The sequence below is a fragment of the Diachasmimorpha longicaudata genome, chromosome 3, assembly GCF_034640455.1.
Source record: "Diachasmimorpha longicaudata isolate KC_UGA_2023 chromosome 3, iyDiaLong2, whole genome shotgun sequence".
Lineage (NCBI taxonomy): Eukaryota > Metazoa > Arthropoda > Insecta > Hymenoptera > Braconidae > Diachasmimorpha > Diachasmimorpha longicaudata.
This window is the reverse complement of record NC_087227.1, coordinates 12051779-12076075: the sequence shown is the minus strand read 5'-3', so window position 1 is coordinate 12076075 and position 24297 is coordinate 12051779. Positions and strand designations below refer to the sequence as shown.

The 24297-nt window shown below is 39.5% G+C and overlaps 2 protein-coding genes across 2 annotated transcripts; one reads left to right on the top strand and one right to left on the bottom strand.

The window, feature by feature from the left end:
- Nucleotides 1–14833: 14833 nt before the first annotated feature.
- On the bottom strand, nucleotides 14834–21919 carry LOC135160188 (probable ATP-dependent RNA helicase DDX31). The gene is made up of 8 exons (XM_064116471.1): nucleotides 21701–21919; nucleotides 20604–21614; nucleotides 20149–20369; nucleotides 19492–20047; nucleotides 19181–19411; nucleotides 17823–18165; nucleotides 15949–16150; nucleotides 14834–15085 (listed from the first exon to the last, which is right to left on the bottom strand). The coding sequence occupies exons 1-8, from the start codon at nucleotides 21767–21769 to the stop codon at nucleotides 14944–14946; spliced, it is 2775 nt and encodes a 924-aa protein (XP_063972541.1). The 5' UTR covers nucleotides 21770–21919; the 3' UTR covers nucleotides 14834–14943.
- A 367-nt stretch (nucleotides 21920–22286) lies between these two features.
- Nucleotides 22287–24063, top strand: LOC135160222 (uncharacterized). Its single transcript, XM_064116547.1, has 5 exons — nucleotides 22287–22644; nucleotides 22771–22915; nucleotides 23039–23121; nucleotides 23380–23542; nucleotides 23616–24063. The coding sequence occupies exons 1-5, from the start codon at nucleotides 22585–22587 to the stop codon at nucleotides 23825–23827; spliced, it is 663 nt and encodes a 220-aa protein (XP_063972617.1). The 5' UTR covers nucleotides 22287–22584; the 3' UTR covers nucleotides 23828–24063.
- The last annotated feature ends 234 nt before the right edge of the window (nucleotides 24064–24297 follow it).

Here is a 24297-nt window from a genome sequence, read left to right as displayed (position 1 = left end):
CGGGGCAAGCTTGGTGACCCAAGCCTGGCAAGCCATGCTCTTTACCAGTCTGGCCATACCTCGGGTCAAGCGTGGTTGCCCAAGCCCGGCAAACCGTGCTCTTTGCCAGTCTGGCCATACCACGGGCCAAGCTTAGTGACCCAAGCCTGGCAAGCCATGCTCTTTGCCGGTCTGGCCATGCCTCGGGCCAAGCTTGGTGGCCCAGATCTGGCAAGCCAGTCTCGTGCCAGACCTGGCCCGTTTCGTGGACATTGGCATTTCCTACCTGGGCGGTTATTGCCAGTACAGGGGGGATTGCCCCCATACACCAGTCCATAGGGACTGGCCGGCAAAGTTGAAAAGGTCCAAACGATTAGTTACTTTAACCAAATTATCCTGCAGACAATGAGACTCACTTAACAGGTGAAAACTGCTCAAAACTTTTCAGCGTTCTCACTCAAAATAAAATGAAGAAGAGGAAAAAAGAAACCCTCGAAAAATGAAAAATAAAAATATATCAGGGAAAATAAATGATTGAGACTTGAGAAAAAAAAAATATTATCGACAATTTGAATGGTGAAATAATGAAACACGCAATTACTGTAAAGAAAAGGAGCATTGTCATGATCGGCCAGTGGACGGACAGGATGATCGTCGCCTCATTTATTTCCTGGCGGGCGGGCGCAAAGCGAGAACACTAACGCACACTGCGCCTGTAATTTCGTACGTCAGCGCCGAATATTAATTCGAATTCCTCGCGCCCAATGTACTACAGCTTTTTCTCTATTGTCATTATGATGACTTTTTTTTTCATTCATTGAATGAAGGCTCCACCGGTCGGTAGCCAAAAGTACAGTTCACTCGTGATAGTTATGGATGTGTGTACAGGTATGCCATTACTAACATTGTTCCAACGGATGATTTTCATGATTTTGCTCCGTGCAGTGCATAAGTGGAGTCATTTCAACGAGTCTAATAGCTTTTGAAATACTAAACCTACACCGTTACTCCTACTAACTGTCATATCAATTTGCCTGCGAGACAATTAGTTTTTTCAGGTCTAAAATCATCTCTGGAGACATTTTTATCGATAAAAATGTTTTTTTTTGCCTTTGTGAAAGACACCGTATAATTAAGCCCCTGGTGTATCAGCCCTGAAATACCTAACTCTTTGACATTTATTGATGATGCTGATTCTCGCTCACCATCTATTAACTACTGCACGCGGTGTAATGCGGAGATGAAAACGAAACAAGCCAAGTAGAAAAAAAAAATGAAATGAAAATAATAAAAAGCCTATTATAAGCTAATTCGGCAGCGTGCCGGTTGTTAATTTTAATTAGAAAAATAATCTACTGAGATGTTCACTCAACACGAAAATTTCGTGAGTGTCATCGTACTGTGCTGAATGACGCCTGTGAACAATTTGTCAAACGCACCGAATGGTTAGAGGGAAATACTGCCAAGTGGGACTAAACCCTAGGGATAATGAAATGTTAGAAGAAGGAAAAATTCCCGGAATTGAAGCGAAGTTGAGGACCCTTACTAAAGGAGGATGCGTGGAGAAGAAATTTTTTGAAAAAATTGTAGCGCCAATGGCGGAAATTTTCTTGAGACACGTGAATTTGGTTTTTTTTTTTTTTTTTTGAGAAAGTAAGAGGGAGGAGGGACAATATTTCTAGAGCCCTCGTTCATAATCAGCAAAGTTGAGAATTCCCATCGACTAGAGCGTCACAACTGGGCCTCCTGTGGCGTGCAACCACAAATAGTTGGACTTAAATCCAATTAAGTTAACCCCGGTGGTTACAACAATAACACGCGCATGACAATGGGCCGTGTGGTCCGACTGACCCGTGTGCGCCTCTTCGCAAAGGCTTAATACCCCTGACTTCAAGCCACGCCTTCTCCCTCTCGCGACTGGGGGTTTTTGTTTCCCATTTCATTTGTCCCTTCGCACTACTCGCTACTAAATCTACCCCTTCCTATCCGGACAGAACCAAGTGTAAAGGGATCCAGAGAGTGTAGAATCTCACCGAAGAAGACAACGACTATTGGATCGTAAAGCAATAAATCACATTTGCCGGGGTTAGCCAGTTGCCAACAAAGTATTGTCATGCTGCCAAAATCTTAAACCAAATGTACCAGTAATATTTTTCCTTAATTACGCAAGCAGTGGAGCGCGAGAGACTTGGTTAGTTGGTCGTTTAATTCTCGTTGGCATACTTCTGCAATGCGTGTGAGAGAGAATTAAAGATATGGAATGAAGGCAGAAAGTATGGATGTATGGAATTTGTATAAAGATTATAGAGAAGGGAAAATTGTCTCGGCTCATATCGTTCGAGTATTTTTGAACCCCGTCAAATGACAGTAATATTGTCTGGCTTGTGGTTTTGTACGCCATGCCCTGATTATAGCCCACTTCCGCCGCGTAAACAACGGGTTTCAAGGGGTCCTCTGATGACTACCAACCCCCGCATGTCCGCACTTTTGCCAGTAGACTTGGAAATACAAGGGGTTAATAGTCAGCAGCCTCTCGGTTCTGTCTGTATGTGTTTGTCAAGTAGACGGAAGAAAATTATTTTCCATGCTGAGTGAAATTAAAAAATGTTGTTTTTTTTCTTTTTTCTCACACAGGATCTATTCAGGGCTATATTAGCAATTCATTAAATACTCGACTTTTTTTTTTTTATTCACTCTTTCATGTCCCCTGAAACTGTCCTCGCTCAACCGTTAGCCACTCACCTGGACAATGTCCATCTTACTTCGGAAAAATTTCAAATTGAAATTCAAAAGCACATGAAAATCGGGCAAAGCTACAGCTGTTACTTGCCGAAATAGTGAATTAGTTTGGCTGAAAAGAAGGACAGGATTACACCCCTCCCCCCAAGTAAACCACTAAGGTGTAATGAATTATATTTAATTTTGGTTGGACCTCGAAAGGTGTAATTTAGAGTACTTAGTGGGAGACATCTGTGAGCCGTACGAACATCCTAATTACTAGGCTCCAATGGCCACGATATTTCTATATATCCAACCAGCATTATTGGTGGCTTTAAATGCAAGTGAGATGGATGAATAAGAGACAGAATGAAATTCACGCTGAGGCACGTCCACTTTCGTATCACTGTAATTTCACACTAATCTCCAACGGCTCGCCGATAGAAGAAGAATATTATACCTTTACCAATTGCAATATAATCTTTCTATCTATTACAGTCGTACGCGCGTCTATCTCTATAAAATCGACATACCTCGTCGTACCGATGAAGAGTCTACTCATTACACGCAGGCTTTTCATGCCGCTACCAACACCATCAATAACCAACACCTTTGGCGAATCTTCTCGTAATAATGTAATCATATGGATGCATTTTTAATGCATTTTATGCAGTTTTTTGTTTCAGCTCTTTCATGAAAGACCAATGGAGTAATGAGAATGAAACGAGCGTTATCGGCTCAATCAGCTTGACGTTGAGTCAGTGTTGTCACCGTAAATATCATTCACTGGATATTATTTTTATTGCTATTTGCAACGCTATTGTTGTTTCTTCTTCGTATTATTCTACAGCAACGATCATCGCTATCGAGTAACTCGGATATTGCCGGTGTTGCGTGCTAACCGCGACATAATCGTTCCTCAATCCTCAATTGGCTTTCTCACGGTGTGTATTGCCGAGAATAGACAGATCATCGATGAATCTAATGGATTAATGCGCTAAGACAACTCCATTCCCGAGTGCGATTGCGGGTCATTGATCAATTGATCATCAATGCTTTACAAAAAAAAAAAAAACATTTTTTTTAAAATAAGAAAAAATTATTTCCCGAAATGAAAATTTGTCCTCATGGACAATGAAAAAATGGTCAAAATCGTGACTAATTGATGAGCGTGAAACGAATCTGACAGTGGTGAGCAAGCATTTGTCCAGAGCTTTATTTTAGTCAACAAGGCTGGGAACCAGCGGCAAAGGGACAATGTCCAGTGAATTCTGTCTGTCATTGTGACACTGTTTGCACATGATATTATACCATGCAGCGCACAGCGGGATAATAAATAGACATTTACCAAATCAGTGACTTTTCGGTTTTCTTATACCTCAACTTTTATTTCACCAATAAGTCAATAATTTGTAACGCCAACTGAGCCACAACAGTTCCACTGTATAAACGAAAATTATGGTCAATTATATATTGCTTATTCAGTGGTTAAACTGCTGAATTTATACTTCAACGTTTAAGGAGGCTTTCACTGAATTTATTATCTCCCACTGACAGCCAAGTCAATGGCCAGAAATTCACAATGTTGTAGGGCCATCAATCATCTTTGACGTTACGACATTTTGGATACACCACTGGCTTGAGAATAACATTAACCAAATTATGCAAATGACTTCTAATTGAGGGAAGCACGAGGACAAATATTTCTTTCACTTCATCACTCCGGAGAATTGATTGAAATTTTTATAAATAACTAGTACAACACCGGACGTGTGATCGATATTATCGAGGGGGTTTGATAAAGGTCAGTGGCTCGGTATTTTGAAACTCGGCAAAAAATGGGAAAAAACGTTTATATAGTGGTTGTGAAGCCTCTTACCACGTTCCAGAGGCTCATCCTCATGGAAAAGACGTGTTGGACCTCCCACGTGGTGGGGAAACCCGATACACGTTGACGTGTCCCTCTCACTCTCTCGATCTCACTATAGAGCCGAGTGATGATCCGGATCTTTAATTGACCGTGCATATGACGTGAACCCAAACGACAGTGAGATCATCTTAAAACGTTTCAGAATGTGAATAATCGGTAAAGACATGGGACACTGTATCATCCTAATTCAATAATTTTAAGGACCCTAATCGGTAATTCGAGCAGACCTTTCTATTCCCTAGATCCATTGATGAATTTCCAAGGAAGTCATTTTATTCTACATTTAAAGGGAATCACAATTATTTGTATACAACTCAAACAGATAGACTAGCAAACTAGAATGGAAGGTCGTGTACCTGGTTACCCATACAAAGGCGTGTAAGTCTCTGTACAGTGCATGAGTCTGGTGAATGCGGCAATCAGAGGCAATTATAAATTTTATTATTTCACTCGTGCCGGTAAGGCAGCTGCAGTGAAACGCAAGGTTGCCAAGCACCTCCTCGTTCATTTCACTGTGTGCTCCCGTCACATGCCTCCCAGCCTCATCCTGTATTTTACCACACATTGTACATCAACATCATGCAAGTAACACACACGATATTGTACAATCCAACCAAATCTCTTCACCTTGCTTCCTCACCCCCGATTCTCTCTTAATGACTCGGAGGAGCCGTCAACGTCTCAGAATGTTCTTCAGCATTTTATTTAATTTCCACCGGCACCCTATAGCTCCGGCTATTAATTGACGCCGTTCCGTACCAACTTTGCCGTAAATCCATCTTACTGGGTACCCCGTCGTCACTGGCGGCCTAAATTCGATTGAATGAGCCGCACAGCACGTGCATTTTGACTTTATTTCATTAAGCATTTTGCTGCTTCCTTTTGCAACAATTAGTCAAATATTCTGTGGACTTAATGACTCAGAGGTAATTTTTTCCTTTTATTTATCAAAACTACAGGTGCATGAAGCAAAACGTCGATTACAAACGCATATGAGGCGAGTTATGTGCTGTAGAAGTAGCGTGGAATTCAGGAAAATATCCAATGAAATTTTACCATGTACATGCATGTCTTTTAGTTACACTCATTTACTCTCGTTTAACGACAGTCTTAATGAGCCTACAACTTGGATGAGTTAACTTGGACAGTAAAGAGTACAACAGTTCCTTCTTCCTCTATTTCACTCTCGTTCCAGTGAAGAAAAAGACTTATTTTTATCAACAATTTGATTTCTCATAACGTTATCATCTTCATGTCTTCATGCCACTTATTCCCAAATCAACCAAATACAATCCAATACATGGACGGAGGAAGTTAAAGTGTGCATTCTGCACGAATGATCAGAAAGTGGAGGATCATTGATAAAATAATAATAGCGAGAAAAAATATAAGAGAGTAGGGAAAGATATGCAGGATTATATAGGAATGCCGGCTGTATGCACACACATTCTAATGCAGAGCTGATGAACACGAGAGGAAGAGAGTGAGAGCTTTTGTCGGCTCAGCCATGTCAGTGGCAATCATATTGGTAATTCGTTGGCTGATTGTCCCTGACCGCAACTCCAGTGCTCGTGAATCTCTGGTGGATACCTCCTCATTTTGTTCCCTGCCTTATTTAGTCGATGATAAATTCTAACGGGCAAATGCCACGTTGTTTCACCAGCCCATATGCATCATACATATATTGGTGAATATATGGAGGAAGGCAGAGGGAGAGGGAATATTGCTGCCGGGGTATATGTGGACGAGTGCCATATTTGTATATAAGGGATCAAAGGATCAGCATAAACGATCCAATCAGTCGAGTAATTCGTCGTGATTGCGCAGAATTTGTGAGGCCATCAGTAGCACAACAGTGAGGCTCTTTGCTACCGTATCTGGCTACCACTGTAATATATGTATACTACACCTCTCCAATACAAAATTTTCAATTGGCTTTTATAATCATAATCATGTGTTTATCATGATCATTATTAAAACCAAAGCTCTAGTGTCTAAATAGAGAGATAGAGAGAACTTGTAGTGGGGAGTTGACTTGGGTTTTCTTTTTTTTTTAAAGCATTGAAATCAACGTTACTCACAATTGTGATACACCTTTGCATATGTAGTATAAGTACCTCTAAAATCTATTGGTTAATGAAGGTAATTAAGTTTTTATGGTGGTCGATCCCTCCCTCGCATCAGGTTTTTTGTTTTTCCTTTTTTTTGTTCATTCAATCTCCATGATGGATGTTCCGTGAACACAAGCAAGTAGCATTCCGACCGAGCGGACCAAATAGATGCCGGAGAGAGGAAGAGTGAAAAATTATATAGCCCTTCGGAGGGCTATTTTTTGCGGATCTCACCATTTCGCCCTTCGGCCAGGCTATGTTTATTACTGAGATAATGTAACCCCTATATCGTGATTGCTTCCACGAATGTACTGTAGCCAATTCACACCTTCACAATCATTAAATACAAAATGGCCACACAGCCGCCGAGGAAGTTCATACAATCGCTGGACAACAAATTGAAATAATAATAAATACAACAATTTATTAAAGTCCGCAATCGCACTTGTCTTTACCTTACGGCGACTAATCTCCGAGACATTATTATCGTCATTACTGTTGATGTAGGAATCCATCGTTATTCTTCAGAGCTGAGTGAATTACTCAGCAGTTGAAGAGTGACAAACATGTAACGAGTGCCACATTGTTGTAAGGGTCCAAGAGTTCTCCAATGACATCAGTCAGACGATACCTAATAACCTCACCCATGATCAATCGTTTCCCGTGGCATCTTCACATCCACTTGGGTTCTTGGTATCTTCCTATCTGTTCACTTCTTCCTCGACGATATTAACGTGCGACTCCGTTTCGTGCTACACGCGGCTGACTTGGTAACCACAAACTTAACGTTCCCATATGTATCGTATTATGTCTATAAGAGCTAATCTCGGGAACGTGTTCAAAGGTGTCAGTGAAAATGATTCAGTATCCTATTTTCCTTTGCTTCCAAATTATCGGAAAATCTATTAGTCAATTTTACGTCAAAAATAATATAATAAAATAATAACATATTAGGAATTGCCGTATATTATGTGCAACTGAAGAAGAATTTTCCACTTGTTTTTCATTTCTATAAATAGTTGAGCACGTTTGTGAATTAAACCACAGAGTTAACATTGAAAGTCTCAACTAATATAATACCAAGTGGAGGCTAGAAAAAGAACTTGTTCCTACCGACAATTCTGTGGTTGCCGAGCGTTATATTCGTTTACCCTACGTTAATCACGTCCTTTTATAAGTGTAACGTGATCTCGTCGCAGCACGTCCACGTCACTTAACTCGGTTTCTCTCCAATTTATATTTAATATGCTAGATTTGTGTAGATGTAGTGGTGATTCTGCAATCGATCCGTGATTCGATATGGATTCATATACCCGGCATCGACAGGAGCTTGTACACTGGTAATTCAATATGATCAAGTTCTCGTGTATGTGTGCATGCACATTGATCCAGCCACTTCGATTACATCCCACGGGCTATTCCTGTGCCCGTATACAGATGCATGTCCATGGAATTTGTCATTCTCCATTGGCGATTGGAAATCGAGTTATCGACATTCGCCGTTCGCGCGGAGAATAAAGCATTGATTTTATCACGAAAAATTCAAGTTGAAATATTGAAATGAGGTGAGATGAGTAAATATTTTTGCGGTAGCACTCTGGGAGAGAATCTCCTGAGGAGTTAAGTTCACGATGCCGCAGAGCAAACGTTGGTCGGCCGCAATCTTCGGCCAATTTCCGCACCAACCAATCATGGTTGAACAAACACAAAAGAATATTAAAAAATTCGCACAGAAAATTTGTGTGTATCGAATGAGAGACAAAGACAAAGACAAAGAGGAGGAGTATTGGGTTCGATGGCAGTCTTTGTCGGTGGTTTGAATCGCATTTCGGTAGCCAATTGTATAATTCAAACTCTCGGTTGTTGGTGTACCAATCTCCCACAAATCGTACCGAGGAGATGTAATTTTGGTTGATCGTGTGGATTTATCGCAACAGATGAAAGTGAACGATTTGTTACTTGGAGGAGAATAAAAAAAAATATCTATAGATAGTAACAAAGAATAACAAGTCACTTTTTTTTCTATTTGCCGTGCTTGGTAAACATATACGTTCGTCAAAATATTTGCCTCACCCACCAGGGTAAATGCGGAGGAAGAGGGAGAGGCTTGAACGCGCAAAGGGGTGCATCGCCAGAGTCAAAATGGCGGAGATTACGCGAAATTATGCAAATAGTCTAGAGGTATTGTAAAGTGTGCCGTTGGTGAAATGTTTTTCGTTTTATTGGAGTTGAGGCCGCGGTTTGTGAGAGACCAGTAGGGGATAAGAGGAGGTGGAAAAAAGGGATGGAGGTATCCTCCTGGCCTGGCTCGTATAACCGAAACAAAAGCTTAGCTAACGCAGAGACAAAGGGGCAATGGGTGAGGGTGGTCCGAGGCGGATATCTCCAGGGCACACATGCAACGGATTTAACTGCTTCCCCCCCCCCCGCCGCCCCCAAGCACCGAGGCATTACTCTTGCTGGGTTTCTTTTATTCCGCACAGTATAACCCCACCGACATCAACTCTCGCATTCTCTCTTATTTCTTCTTCTCCTCCCGCTTCTATTCTGCGCATATAACAGCGCTACGTGTTTTTTCAAAATGGCGATGGAGGAGGGGGTTATATATTTTATACGAAAAACGAAATGACTCTTTCACCGGTATACTACCTTTCCGTGTTATATATAGTACTATGTAGCGCACACCTTTTAAGAGCTATGACAAAATTAATTCGCGAGTGATGGGCATGGAGAGAGAGAGACAGAGAGAGAGAGGGCTCGAGGAAGGTGGAGGGGTTGACTTACAATTAATTAATCGGCCCAGGGGAACCCTCCCTGTAATTCACGCGCGGCAAGTCAAACTTAATTAATTATCCCGGTGACTTTGTTGAAGGGGTGGAGCCGGAGACTCTCGCAACCGAGAGAGAAGCAATTTAACACTCTCACAGAGGTAAAATAACGCACTTTTTCGCATGTTGTTGATGAAATAAATGGAATTATTATCATCAAGTTTTTATTCTAATAATTCAAGATTATACTGGAGGATTGTTTTTGTCTCTTCTTTCTCTCAATGGAATTTATGGAAAGGGAGCATGAAAAATGAGAGAGTCATTCAATATTAGCTGACAATCGAGGCTCGATTAATTATCCATTTAGACAGGAGAAAAGGGATCGATTTTAAAGACTTCAGAGGCTTTAGTAATGCCTTATCAATGGAAACATTCACCTGTAGAGAGTTCTATCAATCAAGGCAATATTTTGAATTATGAAAGGAACAATTTTGTTGTTGTAACGTGCATTTGTGATCGTTTAATTTCGTCTCTTGTCGTATTCGGATAGGTAATTAGAGATTAATCGAGTCGAGAGAGTCATTAACGCCACTGTCGTTATTCTCACCTCTCTATTGTTCATTTTCATTCATTATTATGTTGCCTGTGGTGGGGCTGAAATTGGTTGATCAGTTTGAGATGAAAGTGGGGGAGAATAATGGACTGAAGAAGAAGCAACAAAAAAGTACATTGAATGCAGAGATGTGCAGCTACCGAACTGTCTTGACCTCCGGCAGCCGTCAAAAGCCCATCAAAAGAGCCGCATTCAACCTCGGCTGTCTAAAGCTCATTTGTTACCGGCCCTAGGAACACAGCGCATTTCACCTGTTATACGCCCTCGCCGCTCCATCAAGACAGCCAGTGTGAAGGAAAAAGGAATAATAATCGTGAATTATGATCGGTATTTAACTGATGTTATTGGTGAGGGAGGATTTAGACGTTTCGCCGGTGAACATTCACAGGAAAATATTCGTTTCTGCTTTTGGTTTCTTTATCAATTATACAAATGAATTTAAGTTTTCAATTTAAGGATAAGTATTGAAAAAGCTCAGAAAAACATTGATTTATCTCATACAGATATATTTAATTTCCGTTACACTTGGAAAAGTCTCATCACATTTTAATGTTTTAATTTTGAAATTTTTTTTTGTGTCAAATTGTGCTTACTACCGAGTATTGTGTGTGTGGGTGTAACGTTCAACTCTGATTGTTCAAAATATTGCGTAAATAATGAACACGAATAAAATAAAAGTGAAGGAAATTTCAAGGGAGATAAGGAAAGACGAGGAAAGAAAAAAGTTTAAATTGTCAAGTACAAAGAGACCAAGGAAACTAGCGGGACAATATTATTTTTCCGCATTGGGGATTAAGAGCGATCGAATCTGTTGGTCAGTTTTGCCTCAATTATAAAGCCCCGTCCAGCACGCCATTCCCTCGTTATGGGCATGAACACTGCGGTGAGCAACCCCCTCATCGAATTGACGCCCGTGTGTTATATAGATTTGATACGTGTGAACGCTCCTTTATTAGTAGCGTGTCCAATGAGACTATATGCGAGAGCGAGTTTCTGCTATTAATCGACACTGGTTCACTATATGGATGAATGTTACCACCCTCTTTATGGTACTGAGTGCCTGTCTAAAGAGCTTGGAGACCCTTGAGCTATTGAAAGAGCTGTAGCAAGGGCTTGCGAGTGGGTGATCGCAAATTACATTCAACCACTCGATAAACGCCTCATCAACTGGCAATTCTCGAGAAAAAATCGGAGGATTTAACAGATGACAGCCATCTTCACGACTTACAACTCATTAAATTGGCCATATCGATGTTTAAATTTAATAAAAATCACGAAAAGTGATCGAGAAGTGGTATACAATGTCTCCTGTTATGTTATTTATAACTCTTGCAAAAATTTTCTCCCCATCCTGCCAATGCACTATTATACAAGGTGTTGAGAGTAATTTTGAAAGACCACAGAAGACGCCACTTATGCCAATGAAATTATGATAACCGTTCAAATGATAATAGGGTATATTTTGTCAATAGGCGCGAAAATTTTCTATCCAATTTCTGGGTGTTAAACGCACAGATAATAATACCTACCGATGGGTGTTGAATACTTGGATTCAACCATCTGTCGACATGTGTGATCGCGTGCCTCGGTATCTTTCTCAAAAGGCTGAAGAGAGATAAAAAGGCCACAAGTTTGGAATCACGTGAGGCACAAGAGGAGCCGTCATCGGGCCTGTCTCTCATAAAAGGGCCGTTAACAATGGCTTTGAGGCACTTAATTAAATTATATATTTACAAATGCCTCACGTGCTCACCTTGTGCGCCCAAAACACAATAAACGATGATAATTTTTCATTTTTTCCTCCTTCTCAGAAGAAGAACTGTATAAGTAGAATTGTTCCATTAATTGGCGTTACAAATGCAGTCTTCTTGCAAGATAAATAAATTCAGAAATAATTGAGAAGCAAATGAAAAACAGTAAAAAAAAATAAAGTTCGGTTCAACCGCAAGAAAAGCAGTGGCTCGGATAAATTACCTGGAAGTTTACCAATTTGATGTTTTTTTCCCTCTCCCAAAGATTCCCCCAACGTAATGCACGACGAGAACCGACAACCGAACATAACGGGGAAAAGAGGCGAAGGAAAAAAGGGGAAGAAGGAGGAGGAGGAGAGGGAGAAGCTGATAATCTTGGAGGGGCTTTTTAAATTGGCTCCTTTGACGCCAACACGCCGGGATGAGTTTCATATCGGAATAATTTTCGAGACCCCTCCCCCATCTCTCCTCACAGCCACTTCACTCTTCATTCGTTCACTCTCTCTCTCTCTTCTCTATATAGATATGTAAATATGTACATATATTTTTTTACCCTCTGCCTCACGTACCAGCCAGAAATCACATTGCTGATTCGTTAAATACAAGATTGATCCCGCAGCCTTCCTCGTAAAGTCATAACCAATATTATTGACGCATCGGTGATTTTTTTCCTGCTGCGGAGCGAGTGAATTAGAATTTGAAATGTGGGCGATGGGAAAATCAAAATGAAATTCATCTTGTGAGAGAACTCAAATATGTACTTGAGAAAAGCCGTGAGTGTAACATAAAAAACCGACATTTGAATTTAAGCAAAGATCGAAAACATTTCACCACTACAGACCCTTTGGAAAATTCTGAATCAATTTTACCATGATTTATTTTAGAAATGCTGAAAAACAACCGGATGTAATGATCACGTAAAAAACCATAAATTGAGCTAAAAGGTATGAACAAGTGATTATTTTTTCTCTTCATTCATATGTCCAACAGCTTCTCGGTGGAAAGTGCCGCCATCATCAACTCATACACTCATCAAATACCCACATGTTCACCTATTATCCATTAAACGCAAACTCAACTGGTCTTCCTCCCCTGACTACTTATACCCATCAGCGGTAAGAAAAAGAAAGTGAGAATTTCTCAAAACAAACCGGAGATCGGAGTGTTGATTAATGCCCGAGGAAATGAAATTGGTGAGGTGCTCGCTTTGAGAACCGGGAAGATGGGTAAAATAAAGTAATTGTTGCTATTACCGAGCGTAAGAACGCATGGACTTTTGCACCACACGTGAGAATGTGTATGTATGTGGAGAGTAAGTGTGATTATTAACGTGTGCACACGGGGGTTTTAACGCAAATGCGAGTTAGTGAGAGACGGGCAATGTAATGTAACGTTGGACTTTGTGAGAACTCAAGCAATTACGAGTCGACCATTCAGATCGCAATCCGCCGGTACTTCATAACGAATTAATTTAGATGTCTTAATTGCACTTGGTTAATTGTTCTGGTACATATATTCGTGGAGCTTTGCAATTCGCCGAGATTTAGCACTCAAGCCAAAGTGACCGCGGTGGTGCTTCAATGGAATTGAAAAATTACGATCTCGCCATTGGTATTTCACTCATCACTTCCATAATCAGCAAGCGAACTTGAGCTCCGTAATTTTCACTCAATATTTCTCTCCGCATGAAATTTTCTACCATTATTTATTTCGAAATCATGGAAGAGAATGATGAAAAAAGTTTAAAAGAACTTTGACTATTGAATATTGAAAGGAAAAAAATATATTATATCGACTCATTGAGAAGCAAACCATCATTTCATTGATGGTGGAGAAAGTATGAAAAAAGACTCATTGTCACATACTCGCTGTGTACTACCTGTTACTTCAAGGAAATGGCACTATTATAATCACATACATATAGGATAAGGTGAGATCCTTGATTATAAACATACATGAGCTCTCACTTTTCACCTGGGAAAGTTTACGCACGGAGCGTGTCAATTATAATGCGCAGTTAAGTAATCTGCGATATTTCAAGCATTATCGTTATTCCGGTAGAAGATTGTTGCTTTTTTTCTAGCCCGGAATACGCGCGAGGAAAACATTAGCGACAACGAGGACTCGCATAATGACATGTGAACGTTAGGGAAATTATTCCAAGAAAAGAGCAGAGTGAGAAAAATTTAATCTGTGATATTGAGTCAGGGGAACTGCACTATGTCTTCATTAAACCAGCGCGTTAAGTAACTGATGATGAGAATCGCATTATCATTGGATATGAAACGCTGAAAGGTGCTTCTAACCCATCCTCCCGAGGTACAATATTCATAGCGGTATACGTAAAAAATAATAACAACTGCGGGGATATATGAACCGGCGCTTGAGTCTATGGCTTCGCGGCACGATAGCCCAATAAAACCTTTCGAGGCCTATCGTAAAATGGTAATTCGGTGCGCCGCCGTGTTCACGCATTTTCAAATCCGCCTTATATCATTATCGTCGCTGTATTTTTCCTGAATTTCTACTAAATCTCTACTACCGTCTACGATCGGGTCATTGCCACTACTTGCCTTACTTTGCTGAAAGAATATCCAGAATATTCATTCGAAAATTACTGAAAACTGGCAGAGACCGTGGCAATGATCGATACAAAGCATAGATCAACCATCTAATCATGCATGTAACGGATTCTGTAATAAAATCCAATGAAATTTCTCAACTCACTCATCCCCCAACACCACACTCTCGCAGAAAGACGACCAACGACTATGGGCGCGACGCTGTTCTCACACACGAGTAGCTATTTCGAATGCTGGGGAAAATGGAAGAAAAAAATTATTCAAATGATAGTGCAATATTAATCAAAGTCTTGGTTGAATTATATATTTTTCCGGGTAACTGTATCACCTCTTCAGGAAATGCCGCACCAAATCAAATCAGCGATATTCCAGTCAACGGAGTCTGCATCATACATCATCTTTATTCAATGCCTTCTCTCCCATTTCTCATTCACACACGGCTGTATAAAATGAGATATTTAAAAACAATGATTCACTTGAATGTTACTCCTTTACTTCTTCACTTTTTTAATTTTTTTAATAGGTTCTAAACCGTCTCCATACTCAGAAACATTGAGTATTCTGGATCTCTTCAGCATACCGGGTTTATGACCACTCGGCTGTCCTGACTGTTGCTTCTTCGCCTTTTCAGGACTAAAAAAGAAAAAAAAAACAGGGCATATTATAGATATTTTCGGTAATTCGACGTAAACGACATGTGGTCCACTCGTTATACGACTGCTGTGTGTCGGTGTAGACAGCCATTATAATGAAAAATTGACAAAAAATGACTCGCTTTAAAGTGAGATTATAGCGGGGAGCAGAGCGTGACTCCAATGGCCGTGCCGAATTCTATCTCCTTCCCATCCACATTTCCCTTTTTATTTTTTTATTCGTTTCGTAATACCCCCCTATACCGGAATCCTTAGATCGTACTTTGAAATTTCAGTACCTGGAGCTCAAGAATAATTGTTAACAGATTTATGATTATCCAACAAAAAGAAAAAAAAACTACTAACATGGTATTCTAAGTCACCCCCCCCCCCTGCTATAACCATTTAATGAATCTCGAGTGTCCCTTGTTCTCATCATCGACTTCCGTAAATATTCGAATTGTTCATAAACCGGAAATGGTGGTCGCATCAGTCTGTTTAATAGCCGTATTGTATAATTATGAACAATGCCAGTGAAACCAGCGCAGAATTGCGGTAGGAATTGGACAGGTGGTAGATGCCCATACATGTACCATATTCCAGTTTAAACGTGAAATGCAATGCGTAACATGGAGACACCGTGCGTATGCCTCCACACGACACACATCATACTCGCTTGGTGGAATTCTCGTCATCATCGTCGTCACAGAGTGACGAATAACTACCGCGACGAGAGCAATGGATTTTGACATCACTAGTGCCCATTTGTGGCGACAAGCCACCCGTAAATCCTCCATTAATACCAGTAAATCCGCCTGACCATCCATCCTTTACATGTGTTTAGTGGTATTTAGTATCACTCACCGTTCATTGGACAGTCTGTTATTGTGAGTAGCCTTTGAGGGATTGTTCTCAAGCAGGGTTTTGCCAATACCACCGATTCTTTTTGGTGGATCTCGGAGGGCAAAACTCTTTGCATAATGACCGAGATGAAGATCTTTACGATTGAATATTTCCCTCATTTCGCGGGGATAACTCGAGTAAAAACGCATCCACGAGACATACGCTGCAACAAAGAGCCATAAAAATAAAATATTATTACGATTTATTACTTAACTGGAAAAAACATTTTTTCACAACACTCTCAAAATAAAAATAATGTATACTGCCAGGGATCGAGTAAATAAAATAAAGTCTTATAGTTAAAAGAAAAACAATGAGAAACGAAAGAAAGGAAGAAATGTTTTTCTCCATTTAACACATAAATTTTGAAAAGGCGGTGACGAGAGACTCGGGTGAGAGTGATGTGGGGGTGGTTAAGCATTGTTCCTAAGTGATGTAACTGCGTCTTATTGTATTTGTATCCTGTATTGTATTGTTAAGACACTCTAGCCACAAAGCGTAAGTGGTTTCGGCGGAAGCCACATTCAGTGCTTGGATTGTTGTCGAGAGCCCCCGCAGGTCCCACCACCCATAACCCTCGGTAAAAGACGCTCGTGCTAGGCATACCAGATTCTATCTAACTCATCATCACTTACAGTCCTTGAAATTCGATATGTTATTGGGACGAGCATTTTAAAGGATTTATCACAATTAAACTGAAGATACAATCTCTTGAAAACTTAACCATTTGAAAATTAGCAAAAACAAAAACCCTATTGACTTTTATGGATATTAAAAGTGTTATGTCACTATCAGTATGGAATAGTTAGTGAGTAGTATTACACAAGATTGAATGGATGAATCCCTTAGTAAATTGAAGCGTAAACGAGACAGGAGTCGGCCCCCCTTCCAGCCTCCACACATTAACCGCAAGTGTTCTATGAAGTAGTAGCCTATATTAGGGGTGATTCCCTGTACTGCTACTCTATTGGGGTACTAATACAACAAATTAGTTTCATAAATTTTCGGCATTATTTACTTATTCACTGAATTCTGGAAGAATAAATGAGGGTTAAAGTGAAGGACAAAAAAAAATTGTAATTTCTCTTCTCTATTCAACTTTGATTCTGGACAGGGTCGACATCAATTAATCCATCAATGACTTGGCACACGAGTGAAGCAAAGAACGGTCAAGTGGTTAGCCATGTACCGCCACTCAGGGAGGGGCTGACTAACCACTGAGGGACAGCTGTGAAATTCTCCTTTCATTCTTAAATTCATATGTAACGGAAAACAAGTGGGAAATTGTTCTTGATTCTTCATAAAGTAGTAGTATGTAGTAGTATTCACAATCAGTTCGTCTAGTAATGATAAAATAAATAATCATTCTTACTTTTATTTATGTTAAATTTTCAGTTGGGTGATAACCACCATATCACACCCCAACCAACGAATTTGCGTCATTCCATAATGGATTTATTATTACAGCAAATAAATTCCTCCCCATAACATCCCTAATAGAGTAACCATGGCTTGACAAATAAGATCATCCCTCCTCGCTCATACACTATGTAAATATCGTTCCAAGAGCTGAAAGAGAACTTCCTCTCTATTGCCGCCACCCCAGTAGATAACCCAGCGAGTATGGGGAATGACTTAATATACAGGGGATCCGAACAAGAAAAATGTACACTTGGTTTCCCTCTACCCTCGAAAATTACCGTATTTTTATTATGGTCAAACGAAATCAGGGCCTCTTATCGCTACTTGATTAACTCTAATCTAATCCGAAAATTAATGAATGCGGTCGATAAATGTTGCTTGAACAAACTGGTAACCATAATCGATCAACTCACCTTTGCACGCCATACTGTGAACCTTTTTATCCTCTATCACTAGATTTTCAAACTTATTCTGTAGATCAGTGGCAATGGCTTCCACCGATAAATGTCTCGAGAAAGGGCCCAATAATTTTTCCAGTACGTCCTTCATGTCCTCCTGCTTGATTCGTATCCTCCGAGACTCCAGAGCCCTCACAAATTCAATTTCTGGTGGTGTCAGGAATATCACTGCTGTTCCTGAGGTACCAGCACGCGCTGTTCTACCAATTCTGTGGACATAGTCTCTAGCTGACAGTGGGCCAGTGTATTGGACCACTGTATCGACTTTTGGCATATCCAAACCGCGTGCAGCAACGTCCTGATAATTTAAAACGTATCTTATTGTCTCAAATTCGTTGGGAAAAAATTGTTTCACAATGATTTTCATGAAAAATTCCCGCATAGCGGTAACACATTTGTATACAAATATCTTTAAAAATGTATTCGATTGCTCGTTTTGTGATGACGATAGACCCAGTGGGGGCCAATGTGATGCCCGCTGGGGACCCCAACAGTGAACGTTTGATACTGAAGCATCGTCCTTCAACTGCACTCTATGTTTGGCTAGCCGTGATTTAGCGTCACGATATTATACTCAACTCTTTTAAACTTGATGGCCCAAGAAATCAACAGGGCAACAGTAGGGGGCGAGAACCCACTGGTGAATGAGTAAATTCTTTCACGAAACGATTATACATCAATGAGCACTCTACTATTCTTCAGCATCATATATTCTACACCTCCAAATGATTTAATTCAGCAAATAGCAGACTATTGCAGGCACCGGGCAATAATTTTTTTTTCCTTCTTGCTTTTACTTCTGTATGAATACAGTGAAATTGTTCTATTTTTTTGGTAATAAATTTTTTTTTTAATAGGAAAGAACTAACTCGCGCTGCTCGATTTCAGTTCAATGTCCGAAACTGTTTTTAATTTTTCAAAATACTGAAGAGTCAACTATTGGACAATTCTGATTACGATTAAAAACTAAAGAGGAGAATCTGCCACTGAATTTCCGTGCCGACAACAACCGACGTCAATTGATGGGTGCGATTAAAGGAAAGGTTTCTTTAACGGCAGGACCGCAGCTCCACGGATCGGTAACGAATAGCCATTCAAAACATCTCACTCGCTCCATAGATCAAATCTGAGGGGGAAACTATATAGCAGGATAATATGTCTCACTAATAATCCGAGTGAAGCGCGTATTCGAGTTATTAATAACGGGGAAACGAATTTTGTCTTAATAGACTGTGTTAAATTCCTAGGCATTGTGTAATTGTTGCAAAGCGAAATGAAATATTTGACGTGAATCAATGATGGAAAATACTTACTGTACAGAGTAACACACCACTGCGAGCCTGTCTGAAAGTCTTAAATATCTCAGTCCGCTCTTTTTGTGACATGCTCCCATGCAGTTTGAAAAATTCAACATCAACTAGAGCCTCGGAATCATCATCCTCATCATCTGTTGATTTTCGTAATACCAGAGGAAATATTTCAGCATAAAAATCAATCATGTCTTGAGTTGCCATAAAGACTAGAATTTTGTGCTGCCCTGGTGTCTGCAATCAATGACAATACATTGAAATAATTTTGAATTTATTTTCAATTATTCCAATTATAATATTGCTATCATTCATACCTGACATCTTCCCGCGATGTATGCACAAAGTGTTATCATTCGTAATTTTGGTGGAGTGACAACATAACTTTGTGTAACGCTCTGAGGCACCACAAGATCCTCATTTATGTCGGTTAAACTGCCACCGACTTTACGCAAGTTCTCTTCAGCTGCGTCGATGAAGACAGGATCAGTCATAGTAAGACCAGCTAGTTTTTCCAATGCATTTGTTAATGTTGCCGACAGTAAAATCGTTTGTCTTCCAGACGAGGAGCCTTCCTTACTAGGATTTTCTCTGGATATATCCGTTTTATTCACTACTTCTACAATTTTTTTTTTCACTGAGGAAAAGTGTTCGGTTTCCTCTTCACTATCTGTACCAGAATGATATTCTCTCCTCGGCTCTTCAATCTCCATCGCATTTTCATTTGTAACATTTTCGTCCTCTTTTCGGGCCTTCTCTTCATCGTTATCCTCGTCATTGAAAATGATTTTTCGGTTTTGTCGTAACATGCTCATAGGATCATAATCGGAAGATTGACTATCGGGTTGCGTTACTTTTAACGCAGAAACGATACTAAAATTTTTATATTGATAGATGAAAAAAAAATAACTTTGTTCCCATATCATTTGCAGAATGGAATTACAATCTCAATTTGAACAATTTGATATGCTTACCCAGATATATCTTTCTCATATCCCATATCAAGCATTCGATCAGCCTCATCCAAAATGAAATACTTGACATTGGTGAGTTTCAAGGCTTCCGTGTGCTTGATATGATCTAATAATCTGCCAGGCGTTGCAACTAATATTGTGCAACCACGTCTCAATCTAGCCTTCTCAGCTTTTCGTTTTTCTCCGCCGACCAAGTAGCCTGGTACGATCCATGTAAAAGGCTGAAAATATTGTTTTCTTGTTTGAAGGAAAAAACCCATTGGAAAATTGCTCTCGCATTAGATATCATAGTTTAATATATTTTTTCCTTCTAGATTTAGAAATATTGTTAAAAAATTGGAGAGAGTGATAAATCGACTCATTATCATGGTTTACCACTTCACTATGGAATAAAAATGGTTTTAGAGGATAGAGGTACAATAAAACATGGAAACCGAATAACGGGATAAAATTACCTTAATGAGCTTCAAAAAACACTCATAAGTCTGCAGTGCCAATTCCCGAGTAGGTACCACGACTAACGCCTTTATTCCACTGTTTCTCATCAGCTTCGGTCTAATTTTATGTAACGACTCAACAATTGGAAGGGCATAAGCCAGAGTTTTACCAGAACCTGTTTGTGATCTGACTAAAATATCACGTCCTGACAATATCTGGGGAATAGCTTTTTGCTGGACTGTCGTCATGTTGCTAATATTCATATTTTGCTTCAAGTTCGCGACCATGAATGGATGAACCTCGAGATCATTGAATTTGGTTTTACTAAAGACAGTCTCCTGAACAGGTTTAACCAACCTCTGTCCGATGGTAGGTACATCTGGATTATTGCCAAACAGCGAAGACACTTTTCCAAAATTATTGAATTTCCTCTCTCCCTTGTCCTCTGGTATATTTTTCTCTTTACTAAACTCATTCTGTCTTTTGTTACCCTTTCGCTGGAAGACATTTTTTTCTTCTGATTTATACAAAGGTAATTGAGTGTCATCGAGACTGCTGTCCTTCTTGTTAATAATATCAGTCAGCAATTCAGTGGCATTATCCTCCCCTTTCTTCCTGGTCTGATCGTCATTTGGCTTTGAAAAAATATCAGCTAATGTTCTATCCGAATGGTTCCCTCGTTTAGGTTTAGCTAAAATTGTTTTCAAACCAGTCTCCGATGGCTTGGAAAATTTAATTGTTGGTATTGTTGATTGCGACGGTTTAGTTATATTTTCCACATGACTTTCTTGGTTTCTAACCTTGTCAACTTGTTTGACAACATGTGAACTAGCCGATTGACTCAATCGACTCCGATTTTGCGCAACAATTAGTGCTAATGACTTTTGTTTCACTCTTTTTTGTGAATTTACATTTTTCGATTGATTGTCATCAACTGTGCTCTTTGAATAGGAATTTTTATCCGTCAATTTCTTTTTATTGAGTCGTTTAATATGAGGCTTGAAAAAATGACTTTTCTTACTGGAGCCCTAGGATCGATACACAAAGTCAATTGATGTTTAAAATGAAAATAATCCAAGTGGATATTGAATACCATGTTTAACCTAAAACTCACTTTTGAAGATACAGCATCAGACGTCCCACTCGACACATTCAGGCAGATATCCATATTTTGCACTATCATTTGCACTGTACCACACTCTGATAATAATTTATCTAGTATAAAAGGACCACATATCACGAAAATAATGCTTATCCGAGGGCTAGTAACCACAAAAACACGAAAAAACACGTGAGCGTGGAACACAGTGTGCGCCGTAGCACGTAATCAGGCGTTAGGCGGGATGGCGGCGCATGCGCATTCACGTTCACACTGACAAATCACGAATTGTCGAAATTTATTATCAGTTTAAGTAGCCTGGCCTATTTACTAATGATATACTCACATTTTCAATGTTTAACGTCACTAACTAACGAATAATTTATCTATATTCCGCGACAATTCAATCGATGTTATGACAACATACTGTCAAAGTAAAATACAATAATCAAAGTGTAGTACCCTTCCGATTTAGGGAATCCCTCATATTTAGATAGCCCATTCATTTGTAACGATTACAAATCTTTCATTCGAAAGGAAATCTGAAAAATTCAATTAATTGCAAAACAATTAAACACTCAAATTCGCGAATGGTAACAAAGTTTGGTATAGCAAAAATTTTGAATAGAAAATGAAAAATGAAAAGAATTCAATACAACATAAAATAAAATAAAAGAGACGAGGAAAAGAATGCAAAAAAAAAAACCGCCCGTTGTCATGACAACACTTGTGCGTGGCCCAGGTATTTACACTTGTTGCTAGAACCATTATCACTCAGTATCCTCAAGTCAACCGTCTCGAATAGGATATTACGAATTGGTGAACGTTTAGGAACGTCGACTGATCCGCAATTGAACGAATCAAGATATTTTTATCCGGCAAAAAGGCAAAGTAAAATAATGAAGTGGTGCTGCATCAGTAGTACCATAGCAGCGAGGATCATAGCCATGGTGGGACTGGTATGTTACATATTGAAAAATCGAGCATGATCAGGAAATAATTGACTAGAGAAAATTCTAGCGGCCTATGTATAACGGAAAATTTCAAGCGATCAGTTTAATTTCAAGTTTCAATGATTCCTCCAGGCAACAACGATCCTCATGATAAATGTCTTGGTGAGTGATTATTTTTCGAGAAGTGAAGAAGAATTCTTTGAGGCAATTAAAATGTGGGCCATGGTAGGCCTTCATTGGACGGAGATCGTCATGATTACTCAAATAGCAAACCAAGGTACGTAATCGACGACAACTGTGTCATATAAAGTAAAAGGACATGTGATGAAAACAGTGATTCATTCTGTATTCATCACAACAACGTAGAATAAATCAAAACTTGATTCTCTTTTCGTTACAGCCGGGATCATTCTCCTTCTCTTCCTAGGATATTCAGTGCTATCCCTCATTTGCAGTTCATTTCTTGCATTTGGAACAGTATACGTAAGTATATTTATTATTCACAGCATCCGTTTGAATAAAAACAAGTGGAAATTTAAGATTGTACTGCACAGAATGTAGCTCTTTCTGGAAATAATTTAGTAATATACTTTGGCATAATGTTTCATTAAATTATTGAATTCAATCATATTTTATATTAGGGGGGGGGCATTAAAAACCGAAATTTAAAAGTACGAAAAATTTCTATTGGAAATTACCATATTCTGCAAAGAAGTTTACTACAGGGAATTCATTTTCTAGAGACATCCAAAGTGTACTATCCCCTGGCTCCACCTACAACTAATTAGCGTTCTTGATCAGACAGTGGCATTGACTTTTCACATTCTCTATGCCCCCAAGCCTTTACCTGGTAGCAATCCTGAGCCATTCAATTGGAACGTACTAGCCTCCAGTATTTATTTACGTGAGTACATTTCCTGAAAGTTGCCATAAGCACGTCAAGAAATAAAGACTAACAATGTTGAATAAATTTTCAGTTATTACAATATATTTTTGGGTAACTGTATATGCGGCCCGTGAAGATTGGACTTTTCATGTGCGGCCTGCTTCTCACGTTGTTTATTACCAAGCATCCGATAATAACCCGGAAATAGACTCAAATGTACCCAAGTCTCCCTCGTATACGGGGCATCTTAATGCTCACGAGTGTGAAGCGCACACATCAGCACATATTGACGTAGAACAATAACTCCCTCTCTCATTTAATGTATTCATCTGATTAGAGTATTGTTCTGAATTTCCAAGGCTCGTGACGTCTTCTGCTCTCTACTATGATTATTTTATAATTATCCTTTTGAGTGTATCACAGTGCATGGACCAAACGTATTTTATTTAATCCCCGTTCCCTCATCAAAGGATAATTTTTCAATGACTGATGTAATATACGTGCATTGTAAACCAAATACAATATGATGACAAATGAAATATCTTGAATGTTTAGTCCTAAACTCCCTCTAATAGACAAATACCCTGAATTCTTGTGAAAAGCCGGGGGTTCCTCTCGTTTCAATATAAAAATTGAATGTTGAAGCGTCGATAAATCAAGGCGGACGCACGACTAATAGTCTGTATCAAATGCACAGACTCGACCGACCATGGAGCACATTAAACAACAATGAAAAATGAAAATGTATTACGTGAAAATATACTTAAACGCAT